Source organism: Macrobrachium rosenbergii, chromosome 55, assembly GCF_040412425.1.
Source record: "Macrobrachium rosenbergii isolate ZJJX-2024 chromosome 55, ASM4041242v1, whole genome shotgun sequence".
In the NCBI taxonomy this organism is placed as follows: Eukaryota; Metazoa; Arthropoda; class Malacostraca; order Decapoda; family Palaemonidae; genus Macrobrachium; species Macrobrachium rosenbergii.
The window spans coordinates 14,307,997-14,332,214 of NC_089795.1; the positions used below are offsets into that span (position 1 = coordinate 14,307,997).

Genomic DNA, 24,218 nt, shown 5'->3' on the forward strand with positions numbered 1-24,218 from the left:
GCACGATAATTAATTCCAACCGCTGGAGTGTCCAAGGTGATATTTCGATTATTCCAGCACAGCCAACAAAGTGTTGTTCTTCCTACACGATGTTGGTGATCGTGTAATAAATGACATAGGATCGTGTGTAGGACCATTTTAACACTGTACACAAAAAAAAATGTGTTTATTTACTTATTATATCATATAATGTCTTCGACCATATGCATGAACGGGCGGGGCAAATAATTTGTTATTATCGCTTTTCGTATGATGAAGTGGTTGCCAGATGTCGCCTATGTAAAATCAACAGTTATTTTCGATAGATATTCCTTTTCTAGGTGCTTGCTCTTGCAAAGAAGTAGGTATTAGTTTTATGGAATCATTTGAGGTATAATGATATATCATCTCAGCTTCTATAATATATGTACCAAAAGTTGCCAAATAATGATTTTTTGTTACTTATGCAGACGCTGCCTTCCAACTTTTTGCATCATAAATTGTTGTTCTCTCTAGGAATAATTTAGTAATAAACCTCATAGATAGAGATACATTTCGCTCCAAAGTGTCTGCGTGATGCCTTGTGAGAGAGAGAGAGATAGAGTGAGTTTGGCGGTGATTTATGCTGGCTGAAATCGTTGTGTTAAGCCACTACTACGCATGTGTGGACACGGTTTCATTCACTAAGGAAAGAAATTATCAATTTAGGTTTTCAATGTAGATTTTATCGAGGTAATAAACAATTACACTAATTATTGTCATAAATCATGATCAAAATTCACGTAAATTCTGATCAAAAAGATGTTATAGGGGATTTATTGTTGTAGGTTAATCATACTTCTGGCAGCGCCACAAGAAAAGGTGAAGAGTCAGGTGAAAAATGAGAATAAACCCAGAAAACTGAAGGAAAAATGACGTAAAAACGAAAATTTTATTTTTTTTGCCTGTGTTTGCATGTCTGTCATGGCATAGGGGTTTGACTTTGAATTAAAAATCTTTTGGGGTGACAAAGAGGCTGTGTGTAAAAGTTTGTCTGGGTCTTTTAAACTGTTCGGATTTCTATAGTGGACAAACAAATATACAAACAGATATATAAAGTGGGCTGGTGAGCACACAATGGAGGAGGTGTTTTTGCAATTAAGAGTGATTTAGGAATGCTTTTCGCCTTTATTTTCATGTGATTGTGACATTTTAAAATGGTAATATGTGAAAAAACCATAGTCTTACATTGTTCTGTTATCCAGCATTGTAAGTATGATAAGTTCCTCGTTTGACGAGTCGGTAGAGTTCTCGGCTAGCACTCTGCTAGGCCCAAGTTCGAGTCTCTGGCCGGCCAATGAAGAATTAGAAGAATTTATTTCTGGTGATAGAAATTCACTTCTCGGTATAATGTGGTTCGGATTCCACAATAAGATGTAGGTCCCGTTGTTAGGTAACCAAATGGTTCTTAGCCATGTAAAATAAGTCTAATACTTCAGGCCAGCCCTAGGAGAGCTGTTAATCAGCTCAGTGGTCTGGTTAAACTAAGGTATGCTTAACTTGTAAGTATGATAGAAGGCTCTGTATATTAGTGTAACAGACAGGTCTGGAGTTAAGTATATCTTAGTTTAACCAGACCACTGAGCTGATTAACAGCTCTCCTAGGGCTGGCCGGAAGGATTAGACTTATTTTACGTGGCTAAGAACCAATTGGTTACCTAGCAACGGGACCTACAGCTTATTGTGGAATCCGAACCACATTATAGCGAGAAATGAATTTCTATCAATAGAAATAAATTCCTCTTATTCTTCATTGGCCGGTCGGAGATTCGAACTCGCGGCCAACAGAGTGGTAGCTGAGAACGGAACCCGCTCGCCCAACAAAGAACTTAGACACATCTGGAAAACCTTATACCTCATTATCACTAGAGCATGGCATCGCATAGTGGAGTCATAACCCCTAATGTGATGTCGTCATTTTGAGATTGACAGAGAGGCAAAAATTGACTCTTTCGTCACCTTGAATGTGAGTCATCGGAAAAATTGTTGCATGCTTCACGTGTTTAACTGGTCTAGATGATTTTAAGCATAAAGGGTTTATTGATTCATCACAAGAAAAATAACCTTTTCTGTGTACATTGTAAGATGATTTAAATTCAGTATGATGAAATAAAGAGGTATTCATTTATTGCAATTGAAGGAATAAAAGACAGAGGCCGAATAAAACAGTATTATTACCTTTAATGAAAGGGTGCTATAACTTGCGCAGAGTTGAAGAACCTTTATTGTAAAGAAAATAGTTCTGATCCCAGGTTCACCAGAGTGGAAAATTCTGTGGAAAATGACCCCACAATCATGGCAACGCAAAGGAGTGGGGAAAGTGGAGAGTAAAATGCTCCTTTTTGTAACCGTTAAAGAACAACGGCTCATACGACCTAGCAATGGAAGGGTATTAATTTACTTTATTCATTGCTTCATTATTGCATGATTTCGAAGACAAACTTAATTTTATAAAGGAATAGATAAGTTAAAAAAATCCATTTTTTTTTTCTTTTTACCCTTAATGTTAGAGAACCAGAGGTTATAAGAAACCTAATGATTTGCTACATCCAACAGAGAACCTTAGCAAATACTTTGCCATTGCAATGCATAGCTATGAGGCCACAAAAGGATTTCTCTCAATTTTTCAACGCCAATACGTTTTTAGCACAGGTTTTACAATGAACAATGACCCATATGTAAAATCAGAGAAACATTTACATTTAATTTAGAACCATCGCTCAACAACCTTCCTTCAATGACCAAGAAACGGTCAACAAGCACCGAACGCCAAAGTATTGCCTCGTGTCTGAGGATCGTCTTGACCAGTGGTTCTCAACCGGGGGAATTCCCCCCCTAGGGGGGGGTGAATTTCAGAGTTTTAAGGGGGGAATTGTGACCACAGATGGCAGGCTCAAACTGGCTCTAGGACCACACAAAACGCAGTGTGGATCAGTCCACACTACTGAGAGGTCAGGCTGGGCTTTTTCTCTGCTAGCTATTTTTTTTTTTTTTTTTTTATTAGTATTTTGTTGAATGTTATTTGAATGCAACTTTTGAGGCAGACAATTTTGGAAAAGGGGGAATGACATTCTGACATATGTGAAAGGGTGCAAGGGCAAAAAAAGGTTGAGAATCACTGGTCTTGGCCCTCTCACTTATTTCGAATCACTGTCAAAGAAATTCAGACAGTGTCAAACAAAACCGATGAAAAAGCAGAAGGCCGGTTCATTCAGATTGTAAACATAATCTTCTTATCTTGTATGAAAGAAAATCTACCGGTAACACTTTCCAGAATGGTATGTTCTTCATGCCATAATGACCACATAACTTCTTGATTCCCTAACATTTTATTGAATTTGCTTTCCACTCAGTGGTAAGCATATCCATAAAAAATGGTTAAGAGGTCACTGGGCTGTTAAAAATACATTGACATAGATGATGCTACTTTTATAACTCTTAACATATAGACTACATGAGAAGCCTACGCTAAGACTGAGCCTAAGTTGCTGTATATTAAACAAAATGTCACTACATTCATTTTCAAAATGGCCAGGAGGAGAAATTTACATTGCAATTAAATTTCATCCCTGTCTGCGTGAATTCAGGGGTGTTAAAGCGAGAGCTGGCTGCAATAATAGTTTAAGCAGTTTTCTTTTTGTCGGTCTACTTGTTTTCCGGCTTGTTTTTCTGCTTTAATTGGCTCTTTATGATTAGAAAAGACAGTTTAAAAGAGAAAATGGTAATATATTTTCCCATATGCCTCTGTAGACCCAAGTAGCAAACTAAGGAATTGGAGTTTAATAGCTTGTGGTGGGTGGTAGCTAGGGTGAAAATAATGGCATGGGGCTAACAACCTCATCCCAAAAGAATTTTTGAGAATATGAAAGGATAATGACCCTCTGTGGTCACATCTTCGAGGAGGGGGGAAAGACATATAGTTGAAAAATAGTTGAAAAGGCAGTCTGTACAGGAATGAGAAGCGCAAAGTGTAATTATGATTTGGGTTGCTAAAAGATGTAAAATTACGATAGGTGTAGCTCTTCCAGTATCAGGATGACAGTAGGGGATGGGCAACAGACTACTGATGGGTTAGTTCGATGACTGTATTGGCAAGACTGAGTTTGGCAGGAATAAAAGTTGTAATAGGGAGTGTATTTGACATAGAAATGGAAAAGAATAACAGTGAGACAGAGTGTTTTGTAATGGTTTTTCTACATATTTTAAATGCAAGAGTAGGTAAAAAAGCAGAGGATGGAATTGTTTGGTAGGTATTGAATTCTGGGAGTGAATAAAAATTATCTGGTGGATAGGTGTTGAAAACAAGCTTAAATTACTGAAATTTCATGGTTTCCAAAGTAGCAGGCCTGTTTAAATACCTTCCCAAAGAGTACGCAAACCTTCTCTATAAACTCATCTGACTTGAGGTACACTATAACCGCACCGCAAGTAAACAGGTCGTGCTACTTTGGAAACCATGAAATTTCAGTAATTTAAGCTTCTTTTAAACACCTTTCCACAAGATAATTTTTATTCACTCCCAGAACTCAATAACTACCAAAGAATTCCATCCTCTGTTTTCTTACCTAAATGCCAGATGACCTCTTCACGTGAGGCCAATGGCATCAAATTCTTACACCTGAAGAATACAGGGAAAAAAAGTCACTCAGTAGCAGAAGGCATGAGTGTTACAACCCCATACTGTGAATTTATTTGCAGATAGCTAGAAGTGCAAAAGGCTAAAGTAACTCCCGGTTCTGAACATAGGTAGATGTAGTGCAGAGACAAAGAAGTGTTTGTTAGCTGATTTGTTCAAGGAGAAGCTGGACGTTTTGGCCTGAGACCAAGGTTAAATGGACAATGTGTGTAGGAATGTCAGAGCAAAAGGTGATGGTTTCTGCAGTAGCTGAAAGGTATAGTGCTAGGGTACAGTACTTGGGCAACTCTGTGGGTACGCATGAGTTCAAAAATTGTTTGGGTAAGATTGAGCATGACAGAAGAAAAAAGGCGTGATAGTGGTGTATATGGGCCAGGCTTGGGAAAGAATGAGAATGAAAATTACTATTTTTTGGAGTGTCATGAACGTGATGATGTCGTGGGCAGGTATGGAGGTCCTAAAGAAAATGAGAATGGAAAAAGTCTTGTGGAATGTGCTTGCAAAAGGTGAAGAAAAAATGTATTAGATTATGTACTGGTTTAGAGCAGATGAAAACTCAAGTTGATGGATGTAACGATAAAAGAATAATGACTGGGTTATATCTAATCATTGTTTGACTGGAGAAGTAGCTATAACTGTTGGTAGTTTAAGTTCGAGAAGGAAGGATGGAAATAGACCTGTAAGAGTAACAACGACAAGTTAAATCTGATGAGGAGAAAGTAAGTAGTGCATTTTGAGAAATATGGATAAAAAATGTCAAGGCACAACATTCCATATTAGGGTCATGGAGGCAAAAAGAACTTTTTGTGGATTTAGGAACGTATGAATATATTAATATATCACTACTTTAGTTCTTGCTAAAGCTTCGCATCTCTGAAATAGTTAGATGAAAACAAATCCTGGAATAGATCCTTCAAATGATTCGTGGCAAACCTGTTACCATATATCAGTCCAAGTGTTTGTCAATAGTACACAAGTTTGCACGAGCCTTGATTACTGTGAATATTTTATAAGCACCAGAAATAGAAAGAAAACTATTTTTGTCGGTGAGTTCCAAAAGTCACATTTCTGATTCTTTGGCGCAATTCCTTGAATAGTTAGTTATAGGAATAGCCGTGTTAATACCCTCTGCAAAACAACAAAATGCTAAAGAAAATCATCAACAAGCGATAAGTCTTTTATGAACTCAAGAATGATATTCACATGTCACTAGCAGGCAATTCAAGTAATGTAATGCTTAGAATTCTACCTATGGAAGTTTTCCTCTTTGAAATCTTATACTTTTCACTCTTTATATCACTTGTACCTAAGATCATTCCGTTAAGAAAAAGCATTGACACCCTGTTTGTCCAAGTGAACATTTCGTATGTAGAGAAACTCAAGCAATCTATCATTATTCTGGGTAGAAGTCACTCCGAGCAAGCAAAAAGTTACAGTGAAACCTCAGATACTGCTACATAGGCTTTCCTCGGCCGTCTTTTCCATAGTTTTGCAAATGCATTGTGTTTCCGTAGCTGTTGAGTAACATGATCCATAAGCTGTCTTTTCCTGGATTAAAAGAATGGACTATTTTTTAAAATGACCTCCCATATAAAATCTACGAAATTCAAATGTTAATACACGAAATATTCCATAAATTTCTTAAGCTGATTAAATTTATTGTAGTGCAGGAAGCCGTGATTAATGGATTAACCTAGTATTGTGTGAAATCAGTCACTTCTGTATGCTTCCATAGCTGTAATTTGCAACCGTTTCTCATGATTGCCGTGAAACATCCGCTAACTTTTTAGATTTTAATATCAGTTGTTATGTTGTAAGTATTCATTTAGCATTTATGGACGATGGATTTTCAACACACATCCTTCATGTTAACTCCTTCATTTTAGACTAGACTGCACTCTTGAATTAGGATGTCCACGAGATAACAATCTCGCCTGTATCTCGTATTTCAAGGAACCTACGCACTTCCCATATCTAGAATTGCAGTAAGTGGCCTTCCTATTTTCAGGGGAGACTTAATCATCGGTTTTATTGGGGAGTTTGATATTACCCAAATCCCGTTAGTTCAGGAGAAAGCAAGATAGGATTTGGAAAAATCTGATAGGCTTTTATTAACAGAAATGCTACATGGTTACGGTTTCTGAGAAATAATGCAACACCTGTTCACAGATAATGCTATAGTACTGAATATCTCCACACTCGTGGTTAGCCTCATGGGCCCAGTGCATCATAGCTCCACCAAGACACAAGTCAACAAACAAGTTTTTTTACTGGAGTATTTTTAATGTTTGCAACCACGAGTGCGGTTTTATACATCCCTATAGCCTTATCTATAAATGGGTATTGCATTATTCCTCAGAAACCGCTACTATCTTACATTTCTGTGAATAAAATCCAATCAGATTTTCGTAAATCCTATTTTGCTTTCCCCTGGACTAGCTGGATATGGGCATCATCAAACTCCCTGATAAAATCAATAATCAAGCGTCCTCTGTAAATGGAGAGACCACTTACTCACTGCAATCTAGATAAGGGAAGTGCGTAAGTTCCCTGATGTCTAATCTCCCAGCACACAAGTTTTTAATAATAAATCAACGGTGAATACCTCGCTGGTCACTGACCGTGATTATCTCTCTCTCTCTAGAATGTCACAGTCACTCTTGTCTCTCAAGATCTTGATATGTTTACCACCGCAACCCCCTTTTCCCATAAATGTCTTTTTGGAACGGTGTAAAAGAAAAAACCCAGTGATCACTGAGAAGCTATTGAAATGCCTTACAGTTTATCAGTTTTACTGGGAACAGTAAAACGTTCACATATTTAGGATTCATTTGACCTGACAAATAAATTTGTTAGCACTCCTTGGCGTCAGTGACTATATTACTTCATAAGACTAACTGAACAAATTATGAAAAAAAATATTTATTTTATTATTCATTCAAAAAGTTTATTAATTTTGCCATGTGCCCACTCTTTATAGAAGACCCATTTGAAGATATTTCACTTTTCTTACTGATGAAATTGAAATTCATATTCTCCTTCTTGTCATGGGAAGCATTCTTGCTCTAATTAAACTGTGCATCAACTACTGTAAGCTCACATTAAATTGCGAATTTCACCTACAGAAATTTGAGATGACAATGATAATCAAATAAATTCATTATTGTCCAGTTATATGTATATATATATATATATATATATATATATATATATATATATATATATATATATATATATATATATATATATATATATATATATATATATATATATATATATATATATATATATATATATATATATATATATATATATATGTATATATATATATATATATATATATATATATATATATATATATATATATATATATATATATATATATATAATGAAAATAAAAACTTCCCTAGAAATGTTTACAATGTGTTGAAATAACCTGTATATGTACTGTAGATGGTATTCTGTTTATCTATCCTGTAGACAATACTTGGATATTTCTTTGGCAAAAACTCCATTAAAATGTTCTTCCTATGAAATTCATAGAAAGAGAAAACAGACTTATAGAGATCTTAATTAGAAAGACAAAGAATGGTTAAGAAAAAGCCACTTTACACAACAAAATTTAAGTGAGTAAATACAGAGCAGGAGCTTTCAGCTGAAGAGGACCTTAGTGAGGGTCGAAAGCCGCTGTTCTGTATTTACTCACTTAGATTTTGTTGTATAAAGTGGCTTTTTCTTAACCATTTAAGACAAACACGAAGAACGACTTTTCATCACTGACAACAAAGAATGATCTGGCATATGACGTATATCACTCAAGCCTTAGTGTTCAAATTGGAAGGATGGTTTTTACTTCAAGCGTTGTTTGTCCAGACTATTTAGACAGATATGAGGAAAATCAGGAGGAATTCTTAAACAAATGTTCAAAATTATTCTAAACCACTTATGACAAAGTGTCTGGTAAATGAATAACCAATTCCTAAATCATTTTGTGCCTCCCATAAAACTCTAGTTTTGAAAATATTTTCAGAATTCTGGAAGCTTTTGGTGTTTAAGCAAATACGCCGTCATGAAAGTAGTTGATTCTACTTTAATTAAACAGGGATAGTTATCAGAATCAGTGTAGGACAACATTCTCTTAGAGGAGGACAAGTATCAGCTGCTTAGTTTATGCATCTACAAGATTATTCATGCACAGAAGACTGAGCAAAGACCTCAGTTGTTGCTAAGTGTAATAGAATTAGCAATCAAAATATTTTAAACTAAGCAGTATTCTACCTCACAAAAGAGTGAACTGAACATCATGAATGGAAGATTCCCCATTCTTCCAGTCACTAACCAGTTACGTTATGTACCAGAGAGAACTGGTACATAAAATCTCGCGTATGACAAATGATATATTCGAGCTGTCATACTGGAAAATTCATAAGAAAAAGAATTGAACAGCACAAAGCATGCATGAGTTATACTAAGCTAATAAAACAACCTTCGTTCATGTTACAGAAAACAAGAGCGTGTGAACTGAACAATCTATAATAATAATAAAATCCGAGTGGATCTTGCTTGTCCTCCCCTGGGTGACAATAGGGGAGACATGACACTGCCACCCTCCCCCTGCAAACCAGTTTAGTTCCTCATTGGACGGGTTGGTATCGTTCTCGGTTAGCACTCCGCTGGGCCCGCGTTCGATTCTCCGACCGGCCAATGAAGACTTAGGGAAATTTATTTCTGGTGATAGAAATTCATTTCTCATTATAATGTGGTTCGGATTCCACAATAAGCTGTAGGTCCCGTTGCTAGGTAACCAATTGGTTCTTAGCCACGTAAAATAAATCTAATCCTTCAGGCCAGCCCTAGGAGAGCTGTTAATTAGTTCAGTGGTCTGGTTAAGCTAAGGTATACTCTCTCTCTCTCTCTCTCTCTCTCTCTCTCTCTCTCTCTCTCTGTTCCCCCCACACCCTAAGTGGTGGCAGGCTAGGTAGGGGAACGGGAGGGTAGGGGTGACATCCACCCTCCTCCTGCAAACCTGTTTGTCCGGTCCGGGTGGGGGCGGGGTAGGTGGGGCGTGGTAGGTAGGTGATTGGGTGGGTAGGGGAGACAGCAGCGCCGAGTTCCAGCGCATGTAGCACCTGCCAACAAGCTCGTACTCTAATGATTAAAGTTGAGGTATGCCATATAAATGAGTCTAATCTTATGAAATAGAGATTTGATATGAATGATTTCAGTATTAGTCTATGAATGTATAAACAAGGTCCTTTCATTTCAAAAGAAATTATATGGATATTAAAAATGCAATTAGCTTGGCCGACAGCAAAAAAGATTGACTTGACTATTCTCTTTCAAGAAATAAGCATGACGGAGGGTCAGCTGCAGGTCGGAAACATCTATAAATAACACAAATACCTGCTGGCGCGGTATTATGAATCCTACTTCACCTACAGAGTCACTTGACGGTCAGGATGACTGTTTGCACCGATAAATTTTATATATAAATTTGCATACATGAATTTCTGCTGAGTACAGTTCCCTTGAACACTGACTGAACATTTGGCAGAAGAAACAGATATACTCGTACACATCCATGAACGTGCACATACGTATAGTTATATATATATATATATATATATATATATATATATATATATATATATATATATATATATATATATATATATATTATATATATATATATATATATATATATATATATATATATATATATATATATATATATATATATATATATATACTGTATATATTCTAAACCTGGGAAGAGGACTTACCACAAGGGATGAAGCAATCTAACTAGAATTCCTGGGTTGGTAGAACATAGAGAAAAGAAAATGAGCTGAGGGCTTTACTAGAAAGGGGAACTTTAGATAAACTCTTAGGATAACTAGAATCACATATATTTACAAAAACACAAATCAGAAGGTGGGAATAATTAGGGCAGGTAAATGAGATCTTGCCGGAGCACTAAATTAAGATGAACAAATGATAACTGGATGCTGGGGATTTCACTTCTAGGGCACCGTGAGTCAATTTGCAGTGGATTTACCACTGCAAAGAGAGCACAATCGAACTAGAAGGATCCACAGCGAGAAAACTCCATCTGCAATGAAGAATGCATGCAATTAACTGATGAAATTAGCGCAACTAAGGATTCAAGAATGCAATGATGGTGCCAACGGATCCTTGGACATAACACTGTTGAATTCACTTATGAACATAAATAATAAAGTCAGGTCTGTATGAGAATTGCACTGGAAACACAGAAAATGGAATAGTAAAAGAAAAAAGGACTACGTGACTGGCAAAACTCGAATTCCTAGCACGTTACCTTGTGCCAGAGAGATGGGTCCTCATAGATGTGCCAATGGTGGTGGGGGGGGGGGGCTATTATTAAGGACATTGGCACTGGAAATATACCGGACTGGAAGTCAGCCACGTGGTTTGGGAGATGGCTCTTAGGGAGCGGAGTTCAAAGTGTTGTAGGTTTCAGGTCTGCATCTGGTGTGTATCTGACGAGAGGCGTTATGGGTTGGTTCTCTTATACCTTAGCCCCGGATTAATTTCCCATTCTTGCAAGAGTCATCCATTTTCTGTTGTGCCACCTTGACCTTGTGGTTCGCTTTGTTGACCTCATGTTAAAATGCCATGCCCACATGGGTGATCTCGTGTTGTGTGGTCTCCCAACTTTCTCTTTCGGTGCGCTGGCCAACTATCCTGGATTAGTGCCTCCAGTGGCTCTGACTCAGGAACTCCCTTAAGTAGTGCCTGGGATGATCATACAATCAAGGCTTGTCTCCAAGGGTGGCAAAGTGACCTGGAAAGAAGTTTTAACGCAGTCATATGGTCTAGGAAGGGAATGAAAAGACCGCCAAAGGAAAGAATAACAGGAGCTTTGTAAGAGAAGTAAATTCTCTACGACCGACTGTTAATGTCGACACCGATATGAAATTATTTTACTTTAACATCTTTTGTAAATGATGTTCTTGAAAGGAGAGTTGGCTTGGAAAGAGGTGTTCTCATTGCAATATAGATATATATATATATATATATATATATATATATATATATATATATATATATATATATATATATATATATATATATATATATATATATATATATATATATATATATATATATATATATATATAACATATATACAGATATATATATATACATATATATATATATATATATATATATATATATATATATTATATACTATATATAATATATATATAATATATATAAAGTATATATATATATATATATATATATATATATATATATATATATATATATATATATATATATATATATATATATATATATATATATACATACTATATAATATATATAATATATATACAGTATATATATATATACATATATATAACTATATATATATTATATATATATATTATATATATATATATATATATATATATATATTACTTGTCTCATATATATACAGTATATGTATATATATATACCGGGTGTTTCGAAATTAGAGCACCCCCTCCACAGAACAAATGGTAAGTTATGAAGTTTTCTGCTATAGCCTATCTCCAAATACATTATTTTAAGTTTCTATTAAGCTATTTTTCATTTTACATTTCTTGTATTTTCAGACTGAGTAACAGAGTTAGATACAGCCATGGCTAACGACTCGGGGGAAATCAGATGGATTGATCGAATCTGGGATATAACCTTCAGAGAGGCCAGGGATGCTGGCGCATCCTTCATTTCACGTTCCTGGATAGCTAAATACATTAAAAGAGATGAATCCTTTGGTAAAAGAAACTAGAACAAAAATCCATATGGCTGTCATCGCGAAAAGAGTGAGAATCTTGGAAGGCCTGAAGTCCTTTCTCAGGAGTCAAAAGACATCATAGCTGAGGCAGTGGGTAGACCAAGAAAGTCTTTACGTAAATTGGCGCTTGTACTACAAACAAAATGGGAAAGAAGAGAAGTTATCGTGAGTTGAAAAATCTGGTATCAAGCCATTTCATGTTGCCAGCAAGCCCAATATCACTCAGCAACAGAGAGAAGACCGTGCATGGTTTTGTGGTTCATTTCTTAAAGATTGAGATGAAGCCGACTTTCTCCATGTTGCCACATCAGATGAATTCTTCATTTACACAGTCTGGAAGCCAAATCATAAAAATGACATTATTTGGGCTGAATGTTTGGGAATTTTTCTGTTTCACAGCCAAACGGTTAATGTGGATATTCAAAGAAAAAGGACAGTCATGGAATGGCGAATACTTCAGAGAAACTGTGCTTACTGGTGGAGTATTTCCTTTCCTCAAAGATCCTGAAAATGTGTTATCTGTTGAAGAAGTCACATTTTTGCATGATAAGTCACCATGTTTCAAGGCTCTTCAGACACAGGAGCTGCTTCGAAACAGTGGTATCGATTTCTTCTCGTCAAGTGAATTTCCAGCTAGCTCCAGTGACCTTAATGTGTAGTATCGTAAAGGATCGTGCTGAAGCGTGCACAGTGAACTATGATGGTATACTAAGCCTCGACGACCTGCGAAGAGAGGTGACCAAAGTGCTCAGGGAAATGGAGTTTGAGTCTCAGCTTTTTTGCGATTTGCTGAAATCATATCCCTCAAGAATGCAGGCTGTGGTACAGGCAGATGGAGGCCACACAAAATATTAAATACTCAGAGAGAAACTTAGATAAATATCTGTTCTGAATTACTTTTGTTTTTGTCAATATCAATTTTAGTTTATGCTGTGCAGGGGGTGCTCTAATTTCGAAACACCCTGTATATGTATATGTATATGTATATGTATATATATATATATATATATATATATGTATATATATAATGTGCATATACATACATATATACAGTATGTATGTATATATATAACTGTATACGTATGTATATGCAAATTTATATATACAATTGATCGGTGCAAAAAGTCATCCTGACGGTCAAATGACTCTGGAGGTGAAGTAGGGTTCATAATACGGCGCCAGCATGTATTTGTGTTATTTATAGATGTTGTTTTTCGACCTGCAGCTGACCTTCCACCATAATTATTTCTTGAAAGAGAATAGTCAATCTTTTTGCTGTCGGCCACGCTAATTGTATTCTTAATATCCTTATTATTTCTTTTGAAATGAAAGGATCTTGTTTATACAAGTGGGGCATATATATATACAAATACACACTTTTTGTATTACCTTCAGTTTTCTATCATTCTGTTGCCCACAGGGTAAATGTAGGTAGTAGTCTTAAGTTGTTAACAGGACCACCAATAATAAAGTATTATATAAATCAGGGTTTGTATAAATAATATACAATATATGTACAATTTAATTAATTCATATTATATCAAAAATATACACATAATTAACCACCGCTAAAACATCCGCTACTAATTTGTTTGCTTACCTACTCACACACAAACATACGCACACTATATATATATATATATATATATATATATATATATATATATATATATATATATATATATATATATATATATATATATATATATATATATATATATATATATATATATATATATATATATATATATAGTGTGTGTGTGTGTGTGTGAACTGCCTTGCCTCCTCAATGAAAATCTTACCTTACTACTTCCCTGGTATATTGAGTAACATTAGACCCCCATAATTCTTAGTTTCCTCGATGATCTTTCCTTTTTACAAGGAACAATTATTCATCTAATCCTAATATACCTTACACCCCATGGTCAGTTGATCAATCACGCTTTCAAATCCAGCCCACTTCAAATGTAGTCCTATCAGATACTCTGGTACCTTGTCACTCTTCAGCCTCGTAATTGCCAGCCTTATGTCCTCAATAGTTCCTTAGACTTACACCATCCCCTTCTGCTTAAACAGTTTAGCCCTTCTTCCTGTCTTCCTGTTTAACAAACATTCAGAATATTTACTTCACCGATATAGGACTGCATTTTCCTTCAGATATATATATATATATATATATATATATATATATATATATATATATATATATATATATATATATATATATATATATATATATATATATATATATATATATACATACATATATATATATATATATGTATATATACATAGTTTACACACACACACACACACACACATATATATATATATATATATATATATATATATATATATATATATATATATATATATGTGTGTGTGTGTGTGTATATATATATACATATATATATATATATATATATATATATATATATATATATATATATATATATATATATATATATGTGTGTGTGTGTGTACATATATATATATATATACATATATATATATATATATATATATATATATATATATATATATATATATATATATATATATTAATATATATATATATATATATATATATATATATATATATATATATATGTGTGTGTGTGTGTGTGTACATATATGAATGTCTTTAACTGTAATATGACAGTATAATATGAAGATAAAAAAGGCCCATAAAACAGTTTGAACGTTGCAACCATATATTTCGAGCACTTCCTTCTGTGCCCCTGTTCACCGGTAAAATATGGATATATATACAAAACATATGTAGATGTGGCAGTAAGTCTCTTTGGCATGCAGGTGGCCATTGACCGACGAAGAATGAAAATTAAGGTATTCCCTCGTGATTTTTGGCTTCCTTAGCTCCCGTCTGGCGATGCATCTGGTGGTCGTATTTTCTGAAACACCTTCTTAAGAAGTGGCCTGAGGATTAACCTGCCGATGCTTCCCGATTTCCAATGTCCTCCTGATAGGTTTATATTGTTGGTTTGATTGATGATAGCAGATTCCAGCATCTTCCTTTTGTACGGACAACTACTTTTGAAAACCAGCTCTGCCCCACTCTAGTTTATGGTATGGCCTTTGTCCCAAATATGTAGGAAAATTCCTGGACTCTCTGAAGCATCGCACTGATCTTTTGTGCTCTGTTATTCTATGCGAGATGAACCTGCCCGTCTCCCCCACGTAAATCTCATTGCAATTGCTGCACGGAATCTTGTAAGCTCCTGCTTCTTCCCCTTTTTTATTTAATTAAACGATAATGAGCGAGCTCGCAATGAATTTGGGATAATGGAAAATAAAAGAATTATTAGACCTGAGATGTTCTGTAGCTTTTTGGATGTTTTCATCGTACATTTTGTCGTTAAAATCTATTTGTCTGTTGTGAGTTTGACCTCTGTAGTATATTTTATTTGCTTTATTGATAGCCTTCCCGACAATGTGTTCAGGATAGAGCAGTTGCATTAGGTGTTGGCGGATCGTGTTGAATTCTTTACCTAGGTATCCATTTGAACATATTCTAAGTCCCCAAAGGAATAGGTTGCACCCTACCATGATCTTTACAGAGACATCGTGGTAGCTAAGGAAATGAATGTAAGGAACAGCGAAAGTGGGTTTCCTATATACTGTGAAAGCATATCTGTTCTGTTCTCTTAAGATTAGTACATCTAGGAACGGCAATTTTCCGTCTTTTACCCATTTTGTTTTGAATTTTATGGTCGGAACTAGCGAATTTAGTCTATTAAAAAATTCACTGAAGTCTCCCCAGCTATTGTCCCAGAAAGTAAAAATATTATCTACGTATCTAAGCCAGATCATATTACGGGGTTTGACAGGCAACAAAATTTCTGTTTCGAAATACTCCATGTACAGGTTTGCTAGAAGGGGGGATAGGGAACTGCCCATGCTACAGCCAAATTTTTGTTTGTTAAAAATTACCATTGAAAGAAAACACGCTGTTAGTTACACAGAGATCGAATAGTTTTAGAGTTTTAGAGTTTTATCTAATTTCCGTCCTTCGTGGATCAATGATCACCTGCATACCAACAAGACTTAATGCCACACCTATATATGTTTTGTATATATACCCTTGTATCTGTCATCTGTCCATATTTTACCAGTGAACAGGGGCACAGAAGGAAGTGCTCGAAATATATGGTTGCAACGTTCAAACAGTATTTCATGGGCCTTTTATATTTCATATATATATATATATATATATATATATATATATATATATATATATATATATATATATATATATATATATATATATATATGTATATATATATATATATACTATATATATATATATATATATATATATATATATATACTGTATATATATATACATATATATATATATATATATATATATATATATATATATATATATATATATATATATATATTTATATATATATATATATATATAATAGATAAATAGAAATATATCATGAAAAAGATGACACAGCAGAGTGCAAGATCTTTTGCCTTTACTTTAAGATCATTTCAAACATATCACATACAGTGAAACAAAAGACGACAATGTACTCAGGTTTACAAACAACAGTGAAACATAATGGGCTATATAACTATTCTTATCCAGACAACGTTATAATATTTGGATTAAATCTTTGAGTAAGGAACAGCTGTCCAGAATCAACTCAAGTACTTGGATACAAAGAGGTGAGGCGAAGGACATTAACAAGGGTTAGTGACAATCGTTAGTTTTTTTTAGCTTCTTTCAAACATCACGTGTTTGTTATACTTGGACATAAAATACTATCATGTTAGTTGCATTATTACAGACCCAAGGATATTCTTGAACCTGCATTAATCCAACAAACTAGGTAAAATAATATTAATTTATGAACAGGTCATCACACTCTTGACCTTATTCTGCACAAGATGTTCGCTGGGGATATAAAAAGAAACTAACGATTGTCAGTAATCCGGATTCATTTCCTTTGCCTCTCCCTGTTTTATACAAGCACCAGAGTTGATCCCAGACAGCTGTTCCAAAGGTGAAGGTTTAATCCAAATGTGATGACCTTTCTATGCATTAAAAAGGTTATACAGCCCGTTGAGCTTTGTTTCTGTTTCAAAAACTGGGCCTTCTTTTTGATATTTTGCTCCATTTTGTGTATTTTCCTTGAAAATGCTTTAAAGACAAAAGATCTTGCAATCTGTTGTTTTATTTTCCTCATTATGTGATGTAAATAGTATATTACATCATGTTCTTAATCTCGTGATAGACGTTATACATATTTATTTATGTGTGTGTGCGTGATTGATTGTATATTATATATATATTATATATATATATATATATATATATATATATATATATCATGAAGCTACAAATGTCGTTTAATATCCAATTCACGCTACTTCGGGAATATCCCAGATGGGGAATTGTTTAAGTGATAAACGGATCGGTACCGCCGGGTCCGATCCATTTATCACTTAAAAATTCCTTCGGTGATCATTCCCCATCGGGGATATTCCGTGAAGTAGCGTGAATTTATATATATAAATGACATTTATATATATTATATGATTATATATATATATATATATATATATATATATATATATATATATATATATATTAAATATATATATATATATGAAAAGGCATTACCCATAACACTGCTCAAACTTAAAAATTCATCTCATTAATATCCAGATTTCAAAATTTCGAGACTAATTCCCATTTTCAAGGCTGCAGAAGATTGAAAACGTGTCAGTTATTAAAATGACGTTAAACAAACACTAAAGAACTAAAATATAAAGAAATCAAGACATTTAAACTCATGCAAGTTATATACTACAATTCTGAGGTCTTTAGGCTAAGATATGAAACGCAAGAGTTAAACACTGATATAAAACGTAAAAAGAAAAAAGCAAGAGATGCCCATTCCATATGCTAGGTCGCATTAACTCTTCAACTAGTAACAAAAACTGCTGCGGGACCCATTGTTTACGTGTAAACTTAATTCTGTACAAGACCTTCGAGAATCTTGCTCAGTCGCCAAATAAACATTCTTTTGGCTTTCAGATTCGTTGTTTATTAAACATTCTATGACCTTTAATCATTCCGCTGCTTCTATCCCACTTAAAATAACCCCAAAGAAGTTTTCTTTGCAAACTTCATTAGGCCTCCCTGATGAATAGACCTTCCGCTCCGCTCCTTTATGTTTATATTCCATATCTCCATTCTGGCATCACGTTCAATTTCCTAGTCTAAATATATTACCACACATCCATGCTGCGTGTCTTAGCCCGATTTCCTCACCCATATTTTCAGCGCATTGTCTGAGTAGAGCTGTTTCACTGGATATTTCATTGCACAATGTCTTAACCTACGTGTCTCTAAATTTGACCTTGTCTTGATGTTAGGACTCAATTTTTTTGTCACATTTTGAGCTTCTTTAGCCTTGAAAATAATTTTCAATCCCGAAACATTGGAGTTTTCGTGTTTCGGAAAAGTTGTCCAGGCTTCTGGACATACCCCTTTTATTTCTATAACGATTCGAGGAGTGACCCTTGTTCATGAATAAATGGGAAAATATGCCTGTCTGACCTTGTTTCGAGGTCAAGTAACCGGAACCTCAGAATTTACAGCCATTTGCAAATATAGATGTAAAAATGTTTCAAGATATAGGAGACTGATCTAGTTTGTCAAACCAACAAGAAAGGTCTTAGGCAATTTCAGTTTTTTAGTTTTATGTGCCGGCTTTGTCTGTCCGTCCGCACTTTTTCTGTCCGCCCTCAGATCTTAAAAACTACTGAGGCTAGAGGGCTGCAAAATGGTATGTTGTTCATCCATCCTCCAATCATCAAAAATACCAAATTGGAGCCCTCTAGCTGCAGTAGTTTTTGTTTGATTTAAGGTTAAAGTTAGGCATAATGGTGCGTCTTGCAACTATATAGTATAGGCCACCACCGAGTCGTGGTTAAAGTTTCATGGGCAGCGGCTAATACAGCATTGTACCGAGACCACCGAAAGATAGATCTATTTTCGGTGGCCTTGATTATACGCTGTAGCGGCCGTAAAGAAAACTCGATTGCGCCGAAGAAACTTCGGCGCATTTTTTACTTTTTTTTTTTTGCTTTTTATCTTTTATATCCTTTGGTTTATTTAAAGTTATCGGTCATTATTAGCTTAATTTTTTATTATTGTTTAGTGTTTTTTCTTGGATTTGTGCTTCCATCATACTTTTGCTTTTCATTTTCATCTTTCTTTTCTTGTTCCTTTGTCTTTTACTTAAAGTACAAGATTAATAAAATACTAAACTTTTAAATTAAGTAACTAGTTATGGAGTGTAGAACTGTCGTAATTTGTCCAATTCCATTAATTCAGGAAGATCTCTGCAAATCCAGTTTATCTGTAGTCGTAGTTGTACTGGACAGAACAGTTTTGAGTATATTTAATCATTTTAAGTATCTTTGAGTGTCTGTGCTTGCAGTGAGTGTTCCTCTTGTCTGAAACAAGACTAATTATTAATCTCGTTTTAAATTCAACGTGAAAAGTTTGTACTTCTCAGAAATAAGGTACTTTTTAAGAAATATTTTAACTGAAGTCTTCTGTGTATTGACCCCAAATTAGCCGTTGTTTGAGACATTCTCCAAATTCAAAAAGTAGACGAAAAAATCTTTCGGCGCATTAAAAGTATTTTGATTAAATGTCATAGCATTTCAAAAGTTTACAGTCTTCAAAACTTGTAAGAATCTTGGATGACTCTGTGCTAGTAGATGCTGGAGACCAGGGTGAGAGTTTTGCTAAGGAAGATCTTTGTTATACATTATACATACTGACTCTCAGTAGTCTTTGATTTGTTCTGTCAATGTATCCTGAATTATTTTTGCTTCTCATTTCAGATCAGTTTCTGGAGCCGCCAGAGTCTCCGTGCAGGCGGCATTCAAGTTCTGAGGACGACCGCCGAGTAGCAACTTTGGAGAGGGACGAGAGAGCGCGCTCTCACGACAAGGAAAAGAAAGGACACAGGTCAGCGTGGGGGAAGGTCAGTACCCAAGAAGAAGAAGAGACACAGAAACGTCGCTTAGTGATAAGGCATAATCATAGTTCTTGAACCTGCCAACCCTTCAGTCATTCCTTGTGAGGTGACCTATATCTACCTAAGCCTGGAGCCTAGAAGGTTGTGTTTTTAGTTTATTTTATTTGTTGGTTTGTATGCTTTGGTTTCTGTTCGTTAGCAGGATTACGCAAAATGGGCAACGTGGATTTTCAGGAAAATTTTATCGAAGACGGCCCTCCTGACTACTATATAGCAACAAAGCCGTTGCCGTACTGGAGAGTTAGCAATGTCACTTTTGGGAGATAAGTGTCAATGACTGTATTTTTTGTCTGCTCTTAACTTGTCAGATTTCATTTGGATTCAAACGAATGACTGTTCCTGGTTGATGGAGAGTTTTGCTCATAGAAGTTTGCTGTTAGTGGAGGCTGACTTTTTTGAAGGGCATTGTTTTTTACCTATATAGCAATTAAACATATTTCATGCAAAAAAGGGCGTATACTACTTACATTCCAATGTTTTAGTGATTGGCATAATGAAAATTGATAAAAGCGCAGCCATGGAAATAAGGGTAACAATGATAATAGAATGAATTACCATAATCAACATCATCACCATCACTGTAATCATTATTAATTCCCAATCTGTGAGAACCTGTAAGGATTATGTTCTTATGCTTTTCGGATTTGGCTAATATCCAGTTTCTAGAAAGAGTGTAAAACTTTCAGGACACTAGGACGACAGTAGGGAATCAAAGATCCCTACCCCGCAGCAGCGCATCCTAGGCTAAAGAGAGTTGCACTCAACAGTTTGCTTTCCAGTTGAGTGTGCATGCTTTGATTGAAGTTCTAGTTCACGGGGATCAGGCTTCCATCTACAGTTATTGTCATTATTATGCTAGAGTTCGGAATTGCCGGCGAAATCGTCGTGCAGAGCACCTGCTTCGATCCGCTGCTGCTGAGGTGACAGGAGGTCACACTGATCAGTACCAAAGGTCTTGCATCCCCGCTGCTGCAGAACTCGGGAAGTCTTCCTGTGGTGCTCCGGAAGTTGACTCCCTAAACTCATGAGAGGCTGTAGCGCTGCTAGAAATTCACTGGCCTTTTATTTGTGTAGATAGGTATATCAGGTCTCAGTTCGCCTGCATCTACTCATTTATTGTTTTTCTACATATTACTCAGTTTCTCCTTGCTCTCTTTTTCCTTTGCTCACATATGGTTACTCTGTACCTTGGGACATCCTCTTATGAAGTTAATGACCTTTATGGCTTCTTCCTCATGAATATGCTCCCGGGTTGAATAATAATAATAATAATGATAATATAGAAACCTCTAAAGAGTTCCATCAGAGTAAGTCATGAAATTTACGAGAATGGCTTTTTCGTCTCATAATGTTATTTTATTATTATTATTATTATTATTATTATTATTATTATTATTATTATTATTATTATTATTATTATCAAATCTTGAAATATCGTTTCTATTCCTTTTAAAAATCAACATCATTTCAGACCTAAACACCTAATGAGCAATATTTTCAAAATCAAATGATTTCCAGACAGGAATTATTCAATTATTATAGGAAAAATACATGAAATAATGAAAAGCTATATAAAATACCGTACACGATCAAATTAAAAAAGAATAATATATACTCGTATCCAGGATTCCTGAGCTACAAGCACGCTTGAAAATCAGTATCACATATGTGCCTATCGGCTCGCGGCTTGAAGCATGCTTTTACATGGAGCTCTCTCCCGCTCTAGAATATAAACGCAGCCTTCAATCAAACGAGAGAATAGGTATCGACCCTCAATTCGTGTGAACTCGTATCCAGGAAAAAAACTTTTACCAATGTATGATCGGTTATGCTGCCTACTTGTAACTCCTATCATCTTGGAAGTGGGTTCAAAACGCACGAGGCTTCAAAGCTGCCTTAACGATCATAGTTATCATCTGAAAACGTGATTCACGCTGCCAGCTATACTGACGTGTGAGGAGCTTTCTATAAATGTGTGCTTGAAGCTGACAGCAGGTAGGCGCATGCGTGGCTCTGGCTTCCGAGCAGGAGAAAAGTTTTCCGCCTTGGCGTCTTCTGTTAATTTATGTGCTTATAACCCGAGGCTTCCTGGATAAGAGTGCAACTGGTTGACGCCAGGAACTTAATCTCTCACAAATTTCTAGTTACGTTACTGTCTATCCATCTCATACATAAATATATGTATGTATATATATATATATATATATATATATATATATATATATATATATATATATATATATATATATATATATATATATACATATATACATACATATATATACATAGTATATATATATATATATATATATATATATATATATATATATATATATATATATATATATATATATATATATATATATATATATATATATATATATATATATATATGCATATTTGTGTATGTGCAATTTGTACGTTTTTCTTAGTGGAGACTTCTTTTCGATAGACAACTGGCGCACATTAGGCTAAATATAACTTGTGTTTTGATGTTGGGTGTTGATCATAGTCAGCTGATGTTAAGAAGGCGGTATAACAGACCGGCATCCCTGTCGTTGGCATCAGATCAAAACGGAAATATATACTAAAACAAACCGGAAAGGGGAGAGAGGGAGTAACATATGGTGATGGCTCTCTTTTATTTATGCAGACACAGTGATCAATGGGTTTATTTCAAGAGCTTTTGGTGTATTCAGTCAGTTTACAAAAGTGGAACGACCGAGCAAACGAATTAATTTAGTCATTAATAACAACTGACACTTCCTTGAAGAAACGTTTTTCTACTCTGACTCTTCTAGAAACCTTTTTTTATTTTACCGTCTGTGTGAGACTGTCTGTCTGTCTGTCTGTCTGTCAGTAATCTACCTTCCGACAGGGCTGCCACTGAGAGTCTGCCTTGATTCTTAGCAGCGTCCCTTCGGCCCCGTCTGCAGCGCTTTCTGCCGTTCACTTTTCTTCTCGGCCGTTTGGTCTCTTCCCACCTAGCTCTCCGGCTTCTTTAACTTTATCACCTCTCGTTTTGAACAATAACTTCAGGCAAACCATTTGAGTACCATTAAATATGACGCGGTACTTTAGTTGAACGAAATAATAATAATAATAATAATAATAATAATAATAATAATAATAATAATAATAATAATAATAATAAAGCCTCCATAACATTTTCTCCTTATTGCCTTGTGTCTTTTTATCTTCCGTATAAGTCTTCAAACATGAGAAAAGTCACTTCTAGACAACATAGCAGAAGTAAATCTTTTTAATTACTCTATTTAGAAAGGCCACTTCTAGTCAATGACCCAGAATTGAAGTTCTCTTTTTAAATATCTTCGTGAAACGAAAATTAGCCGAGATTCCGTGAGGTATGAAGGAAGTGGCGCTCAGCCAATAAATACCCTTGAGTGACATCTGCTGTCGATTTGCTTTTCACAAGCGTTTGTGCCACTGCGGTCGTTTACAGAAACAGGTCTGAATAGCATGTGATACCTTCATTCTGATGTGCATTTTGCATAAACGACCGGAGCTTCAGGGAAATTTGAGTTTTATTACACCAGAATTCACGAAAGAAAATCATATGTGGACGTCAAAAATGTATCAGATTGCTTATTGATGACCTCATCATTTCTCTTAGCACCAAAAG

At 35.1% G+C, this 24,218-nt stretch overlaps 1 protein-coding gene across 1 annotated transcript in view; it reads left to right on the forward strand.

The window, feature by feature from the left end:
- The window catches only part of LOC136835115 (uncharacterized), a 183,532-nt gene that overhangs the window by 47,333 nt on the left and 111,981 nt on the right, over positions 1–24,218 (forward strand). Inside the window, 1 exon segment of the mRNA XM_067098281.1 lies at positions 20,379–20,521. Within this exon segment, the coding sequence (XP_066954382.1) occupies positions 20,379–20,521 (143 nt within the window).